The sequence below is a fragment of the Pempheris klunzingeri genome, chromosome 17 (assembly GCF_042242105.1).
Source record: "Pempheris klunzingeri isolate RE-2024b chromosome 17, fPemKlu1.hap1, whole genome shotgun sequence".
Classification (NCBI taxonomy): domain Eukaryota; kingdom Metazoa; phylum Chordata; class Actinopteri; order Acropomatiformes; family Pempheridae; genus Pempheris; species Pempheris klunzingeri.
In genome coordinates, this window is record NC_092028.1 from 22,178,475 (window position 1) to 22,187,018 (window position 8,544).

The window sequence follows — 8,544 nt, forward strand, 5'->3', positions numbered from 1 at the left end:
TGTGTGTGGGTGTGTGTGGGTGTTATTTGTATGTGTGCTGTATTTCATATTTGTGCCAGCAGAAGTTTGCACTTCTTCCAGAAAGACAAGTGAAGTGCAGGTCATCACCTCACATGTCTGACAGTGAGTAAAGAAGGGAGGGAGGGGGGAGATGACAAAGGTAGGGAGGAGTGGCTTGATGACTTTGAAAGGCTATTGGTCATTTGACCATAGAGGAAAAAGAGTGATGGAGAATCTGATATCTTAAAGGGAAAGGGCTCCAATTTAGCATTTTGATTACATACATTTAGCCTATGAAGAAGCACAGCAGGTGGCCCCTACTTAAGACTAATCCGCATGCAAACAGGATGCAAAGTCATCCGAAAATATCATAATTCCAAACAAGCTCTCCTCTGGCGGTTCAATATCAGATCAAAGCCTCCCTGATTGGAGTCGCCTGCAGCCCGGCGCTGGCTAAAGCCACACTGTTGACATTTAGCATTTATTTTGGCAAGGTGACCTGAAGGTTGTTTGGTACTTGTTGAGAAGCATCAGCCCGCCCTCCCCATGGCCGCAGCCTTTGCATCTCCCCCTTCCTCACTGCAGCTGAGGTAGGATAGGGCACCGATTTGGCGGCGGAGCTCGATGCCCCACTCCTCCCCCTCCACACACACACACACACACACACACACACAAACACAATCACCCCACCATGGTTTGGGGTAGTGCCAGGTTACCATCCCCTCATCCCATAAGGGATGAGACACATTAGTGAATGTGCGGCATCACGGCTCCCTAGCCACAGCTGCCACACTACTGGTGACCCCAGGGATGACCCCACAACCCCCCAAGCACTCGCTCAGTTGTGACTACGGAGGAGATGTAGGGGTGATCCAGGCCCAAGGACATGATGAGCGGCTATCAGCTATTTCCCAGCCTCCAGGTCCCTGCTCCCTCAGTCCGGTGGGTGTCTTTGTGCCAAGTTGGACTTGGTGGTCATAGAGCTCATTTCTCCCACATTAACTCCACTAATGTCTGCTAAATAGAGACATCTCAGATCTGGGATGGACACAATGCCGTGAAGCAGACACACCGAAGGGAGCAGGATGCTGGTGGCGAGGAATTTCTGCATCTATGCCGCCGATGTGCCAACATGCCTTCTCCTAAATCTTGGGCATCTCTGCCAGCTCCTACCAGCACCAATTCTCTGTCATCTACAGCTACCCCCCCCCCTTCCTCCTCATTTTTCATACATCCCTAGTGGGCCCCCACACCTGGGTCTCACTCCCTCTCTCTCTCTCTCTCTCTCTCTCTCACCCTTCCTCTCACTGTGTCTATACGTCTCTACCTCTCTGATGCTCGCCCCTGCAGGCGCCCCTCACTCAGCAACGCAGGCTGGAGACACCAGCAGCAGCAGCTCTGGCAAACCTCACACATTCAGACACAGATACCAGTAAACATTTGATCTTCACACTTAACCACATGAGCACTGCCCCCCCCCCTCACACACACACACACACACACACACACACACACACACCATGTATGCAGCAGAGGCCTATGTAATATTATACCTTTTAATCTGACTCATTTGCAGATTTGGTAAGTGGGTCATCTGCACGTGGGTTCTGCCCACAAGAGTCAGAACAAATCACAATTGGTTTTGGTTGTCATTCCTCTGAATACATTGAAGCATAATTTGATCCAATTAGGTAAATAAATAAACAATATGCCTTCTGTTCCACGGCCTTAATGCACTTATAATGCAGCCCCATCCCCCTACCCCCACCCTGCTGCTGAACCGGAGATGTGATGGAGGCTAAACCCTGCAACTAAACCCAGTGTACCCACCTTTCATTAGATGGAGAGTTAATTGATGTAATTCTGTAATGGGCTCCATGCAGTATTATTGTGTTATCCTGTAGGCTGGGTGACAATAGGGCCTTGAAGAGGTTAACGGATTAATTGCTTGTGTGGATACGATTTTAAAGCAGAATTTACATGAGATGGGGTCATTGCTTATTTACTGTATTGCCTCTTGATGCATTAACACTGCAGTATTATAGCTTAGAGAGCTCCTGGGCGCCCTGAGGAGTGATCAGTGTGACATTCCTAGTGGGAGTCAACATATTACGTGACCTTATCATACTTGGTTGCACAGTTACCTGCTCTACTGTCACTGTAATGGTGACTGCTGGGATCGGATCTGTGCAGCTCTGCTCTAAATTGTATAAAACATTGGCTGGTTAGTTTGGCAAGTGCATGGGGGAAATTCTCAGGTTTGATTTAAAAAAAAAAACAAAATAGCCTACATCCCTTGAAGCAGCAGCGCAGGTCAACAATGATGAGTTTTGTTGTTCCACCATTTTATTTTCTTTCTCTCTCTCTTCTGTTTTTCCTCCTTTTTTCTGGCTGTGTGAGCTCTAGCGCGGTGACAGATGGCGGAGCCCTCCTCCTCCTCCTCCTCCTCCTACCTCCTCCTCCTCCTTCTCTCTCTCTCTCTCTCTCTCCCTCTCTGTCTCTCTTCCCCCGCGGGCAAATCTCTCCGAATGCGGGCGCATGTCAATCACCGGGCTCTCATGTGATGGCTCTTGCCGGTGACGTGCCAGCCATATGGGCGCTGGCATCACAGCCTTAGCTGGTATGTAACCCCGTCCCGGTAGCTCACGGTTGCCACACGCGCACTCACACACACAGACACACACACACACACACACACACGTACACGCTCACTTACTCAGTCACTCACACATACATTTACGCACAGACGCGCCAAGACGCACGTTCGCTCACAGGCTCCGGTTATTCGAGCGCGCGCGCTGAGGAGAGGAGAGGAGAGGAGAGGAGCACCCCTAAACAACTCATCAGCGCCAGTGGAAGAGATCCGCGCGCTGCCTGCACCTGTCCACTGACGGGGAGCGTTGGTTCGCTCACTCCTGCGGTCCCTGAAGATGGTCTGAAACTCTAGCGCGTGGGTTTTGTTTTTCCGTCCCATCCCCTGCGAAGAGCTCGAGACGAGGTAAGTTGGAGCATAAACAAAAACAGAAGCAAGAAAAAAAAAAAAAAAAAAATGCAGGGTGCTGAGGTGCCCCTCCAAAATGGAGGAGGACATTAATGTAATAAACAGATGAAGAGATGCAGGCTGTGTTTTCTGTCACCTTTACGGCTTCAGTGTGGAGGATAAAGAGCTAATCTACTGCCATTGATCCACGTTAATCTAATGTATGGTCACCTTCTCTGTTGCTCTGCCATGCACCTATCGATCCGTGGCGTGCAGCCTGTCAATCTGGCGCACTTTGAAATCCATCCCAACAAAAAAAAAAAAAAAAAAATACCATAAATGCACAAATCAAGGCGTTTCAGTGTTTGTGGCTTTATTAGATTTCCGCCTGCACACATCTTCTCCCCTCTCTCCCCCCCGCTCTCCCTCTACGTGCCCTTCAACTTTTGACATCCAAATCTACCTGGATTATAAGAGCTAAGATCAAACACCGGGCTCCACAGTGCGAGACTCTCCCGGTCCAGATCCCGCTCCTCTCGGGGTCGTTTCCCCGGAGCAGTCCCGAGGACCCTCACCCCCCCTCCCTCCCTCCCTCCCTCACGGCGGCTCCAAATAGATCATATCGGACACTAATTCGATTAAGAGATTCCTGCAACTGGATGTTTGAATCACAGAGACAAAAGACAATGAGCGTGAAAGAGGAGAATGTGTGTGGAAGATTTTGATATCTGCGCGAAGGACGTCCTCGAGCCTAATGGGAGATTTATTGGTGATGTTGTCGATGATTTTCACGTTCAGCCTCGGAGCAAACGAAAGGGTGGGACGGCGCCATCGACAGTGACAGAGCAGCCTGATTCACGTCTGTTTGTCCACTTGTGTCCTCAACAAGCCGCCGTGTTCCAGCGGAGCTTTAGGGGGCTGCAAGACTGTGGTTTTTATATTTAACGAGGGCTAAAAGGATACAAGGCATTTCCATCTGTGAACTAAAAAGTGCTTTGAAATCACGCACTCGTGCATACTGAATTATGTGTGAAATCTATTTCGTGTAAGCTGCATGGTCTGTTAATTAAACGTTGTTGTGTTGGGGTTTTTTTTTTTTTTTCTTCTTCTAATTGAGCAAACCTCCTGAGCCTGAGATTTAAAAACTAGATTTTGCCCCTGGCACACCCCCCGAGATAATTAACCAACCATCACAGCCCACCTTAGCATGGGCTGCAAGCCTGCACTATAATAATAGATGGGAAGTGAAACATGTTAGGGAGAGAGCCAATGGAGGCTTATTGAAGCTGTCAGAGATCACCTCGTCTCTCTGTGGCCCTTTTCTCTGGGATGGGACTGCAGTCACTAATCAAGTGGTAGGCTGATCAATTAATCTGTTATTTTAGATTATTAATCAGGATAATTGCTTGATAGTTAGTCGTTAATTAGTTAATACTAGTAGTTCGTTCTAGCAGTGAATACAAGGATTTTTCTAAATATGTTTCTGGATTTTATTCAACATTATTATTATTATTATTGTTATTATTATTATTATTATTATTTAAAGTGTTCGTGGTATCAGCAGCATTATTATTATTAAGGCTAGCTGAGATAAATAAAAGTTTAATAGACCATAATTGTTGGCCATCTTCCCTCTTGGTTCTGGTTTAAAGGCCGTGATATTAAAATTGCTCTCAAAGCTTCTTTTTTTTTCAGCTTTTAGCCAAAAAAAAAAAATGTGTGTAAGCTTTAATTTAATAATCAGCGTGACTTTAAACGGAGCTACAGTCCAGCAATTAAATGAAATCCCCTCTCGCCTCCTCTGAGGAGAGGTGTACGGTGTGGATGAATAGTGCTGGAATGCAGCCAGGAGTGTATATGGGCGTCAGGAGGAGTGAAAGTGGGGGCCCCCATGGGACCTGTAATGTGGCCCCTGCCGCTGGGACCCGCTGCGAGAGGACGCGACAGGGCACACGGCTGACAGCAGGGAATTAAACGTGGACCCGTCTGGCTGGAGCCCAGCGCAGAGCTTTAGGAGCTCATCTCTGTCTTTTTTTATTTACTAGAAATGTACTTTATTTTTCCTTTAAGCTAAAATCAGGACTCAGTATATTTTACACCGAGAAGCTTCGTGTCAGTGTGTCTTCAGTCAGCGGGTTGTGTTTGTGGAGCTGAAGTGTTTCTCTGCTTTGGAGGCCTCACTCTTTGCTTTTCTCTCCTCTCCAGAGCCACAATGTTGACGAGGCTTTTCAGTGACCCCTCGCTGCTCCCCGATGTGCAGAAATACTCCGGCTGGGCGGAGGACAGCGACGAGGAGGACGGCGAGATCAAGGAAGAGGACCAGGACACGCAGGACGACATGGAGACGTCCGAGCTGGGGGCGGGCAGCCGGACTCACTCCGAGCACGCCGGGGAAGACGACGAAGACGACGAGGTGGAGGAAGAGGACGACGGAGAGGGGACGGGAGGGGACAGGCCCAAGAAAAGGGGGCCCAAGAAGCGCAAGATGACCCAGGCCCGGGTCGAGCGCTCAAAGCTGCGGCGGGTAAAGGCCAACGCACGGGAGCGGACCCGCATGCACGACCTGAACTCTGCGCTCGACAATCTGCGTAAAGTGGTGCCCTGCTACTCCAAAACGCAAAAACTGTCCAAAATCGAGACGCTGCGGCTGGCCAAGAACTATATCTGGGCCCTGTCGGAGATACTGCGCTCCGGGAAGAGGCCTGACCTCGTGGCCTACGTCCAGACGCTGTGCAAGGGACTCTCCCAGCCCACGACCAACCTGGTGGCGGGATGCCTGCAGCTCAACTCCCGCAACTTCCTGACCGAGCAGCAGTGTCAGGACGGGGGGAGGTACGGCTCCGGCTCCTTCTCCATGCACTCCTACCCCTACCCGTGCGCGCGTCTCTCCAGCCCCCACTGCCAGTCGGGCTCGAACTCCTCGCACCCTCTGCGGACGCACGGCTACTGCTCTGCTTACGACTCTCTTTACGGGGGGAGCGGCTCCCCGGAGTACAACAGCCCCGAGTACGAGGGGCCCGTCAGCCCGCCCCTGTGCATCAATGGCAACTTTTCCCTGAAGCACCAAGGCTCTGCTTCTCCCGACAACGAGAAGGGGTACCACTACTCTATGCATTACTCCGGCCTGCCTGGCTCCAGACCCACCGGGTCCCACAACCTGGTGTTCAGCTCCTCGGGGGCCCGGAGCGGCATTCACTCTGAAAACGTCCTGCCTTACCACGACATGCACTTACACCACGAACGGGCCCCCGTCTATGACGAACTCAACGCGTTTTTTCACAATTAAAACCGGAAGCCTACCGTGCGTCCCCTTGCAATCAACAATCTCTCCACGGCACACTCACCCTCCAGGACTTAGGCAGCCTGGAGAAGTGTTTCACTCGTTGTCATTCGTGTTTTCCTTTAATTTATTCCGTCTTATTTATTCTGTTCTCTGCTGTAGTCAGAGGTGTAGTGTGGTGGTGGTGGTGGTGGTGGGGGGGGGGGTGATCCACCTGACCACAGCTTCACTGTGCGCAGCAGAATTTATCCACTTTTTCGGGCTCTAAAGGGAAATTTGAGGAGCAAATCTTATCAGCACTTAAGGTGATGAGGGGGAGTTCAAAAATATTCATGTTTTTTCTAAGTGTGACTTGTGTTTGTGTCGGTGGCTGTTTGCGTTTTGATGACTGGAGGTAAAGGTTTCCCTACTTATTTACCACTACATCACTGGCTACAGCTCAGCTGCACCTCGACATTGGCGGTGATTTTCTAATAATGTGAAATTAGAAATAAAATCAGTGAACAAGCTAATGCAAATCACATTTACCCCACCTGTGCGTGCGGGATTTGGGAAGGTCGTGTCATTTGGAAACGGTGAAATGGAAAAGAAATGCAGAGAGAAACGTTAAGAATATATAAATATAGATGTTTATGTGTGTTAGCTCGGGCTGTTGGAGAAGAATCGGTTCTCCAGCACAAATCAATCGTGTCGCATCTATGCAAAACCCAACGAGACCACAGAGCGAAGCAGCGAGGCCCAGAAAGACACACACACACACACACACACACACTCACACACACACACACTCTCACACACACTCACACACACACACACACACTGACTGTGGCTTGGTGGCCAAAAAGGGTTTACTTCCAAAACAATCATCGAAATACAATGAAATCAGACATTTTTCTCATTTTCTGTTCCTGCTCTTATTTATTCTTACTACCTGTATGCTTCTAATTGAGCCATTGCACCTGTACTTTGATTTCAATTTCAATTTTGGTTCGATATTTTCGTATTGATTTGCAATGCTATGTTCAATAGCTTATTATTATTATTATTAATTATTATTATTGCACGTATTTATTGTGTTGTTTTTTGTAATTAATGTTAATAGTCTATGAAAATGAAGGGATCCCCATGTGTTGCTGAGCATTTTTTCATAAAATTCAAGTGTTTCAACTTTGTATTCAACCAACTGTGTGGTAAAATAAAATGACAATAAATGAGTAATGTGCATTTTGTTTTCTTTTTTCTAATCTCCACCTATCGAACAGCATCTGGTATCCTAACACACAACACGAACATAACTCAGATTAATTAATAATTCGTTTAATCGTTGAGTTTAATTGACTCGGACAGGTGTGTTTGGAGGATATTGGAATTATTTAAAACATAATATGAAAACGCTGAGCAGCAGACATTAATCTGTCAGTGGAAACCATGAGGCTCCTGGTGCCACAACCTGCAGGAGTGGCTCCCGGAGCCTGAGGGCCTTCACCCTGGGAAACTGGGACAGGAGGGGGAGGCCAGTGCTGTCATCTGTCCCCAGTAAGTAAACTGGTGCCAGTGCGTCATCTTTACTTGGCAGCCAGCTCACATTTACCAACCAGTCTTTAAAAAAGATGAGTGGGGGGGTTTAAACTGCAGATTTAGAGTGAGGGGCTGCAGAGTTAACGAACACAGTTAACTAACTGACTGGTTAAGTGATGCATTCAAGGTCACCCGGACAATAAAGGAGGTCTGCCTCGTGCTCTCCTAAAACGAGACGTGAGGAGGAAAATGGCTTCAGGTCCTGCTGCTGCCGTCTGCTTCAGCCGGGTTGGGCTCCAAATCTGGCAAAAAATCTAAATAATCTAAAGCTGTTTCAGGCAATAAGATAACACCAGGAGAATTAATGGGTGATGGTGATGATTTAGAGGCTGATAAACCTATTCTAGGAGATTATTTTAGATTCTGTTACAACAGAACACTCTGGTGCTGCAGGTCTGCTGCTTTCACACCTGAATGACTAAAAGAAAAAAACCAAACCAAAGACAAATCAATGCATGAAAATTTTAGAAACACACATTCAGTGTTTATTTTGATTTTTTTCGATGCCTCATATATTCCCGGGATCACTGCTGTGATAGTTTAACTCTAAAAGGCCTGACTGTTGGGAAATCTATTTAATTCTGTATATAAAAGAATGAAGCAGCTCCATCGCCACTGAGAAAATACCAATATTCGTTATCTTAAAACTGTCCAACTTTGATTTCCATCTTTGGATAATGCATCAAACATCACATATGAATTATGA

At 47.8% G+C, this 8,544-nt stretch overlaps 1 protein-coding gene across 1 annotated transcript; it reads left to right on the plus strand.

Annotated features, from left to right (window-relative positions):
* The first annotated feature begins 2,520 nt into the window (after positions 1–2,520).
* LOC139217065 (neurogenic differentiation factor 2-like) lies at positions 2,521–6,266 on the plus strand. Its single transcript, XM_070848342.1, has 2 exons — positions 2,521–2,624; positions 5,188–6,266. Exon 2 carries the CDS (start codon positions 5,193–5,195, stop codon positions 6,264–6,266), a length of 1,074 nt encoding a protein of 357 aa, XP_070704443.1. The 5' UTR covers positions 2,521–2,624; positions 5,188–5,192.
* Positions 6,267–8,544: the final 2,278 nt, after the last annotated feature.

What these genes read in the sequence shown, in the direction of transcription:
- LOC139217065 (XM_070848342.1), top strand. Translation starts at nt 5,193, where the DNA reads ATGTTGACGAGGCTTTTCAGTGACCCCTCGCTGCTCCCCGATGTGCAG.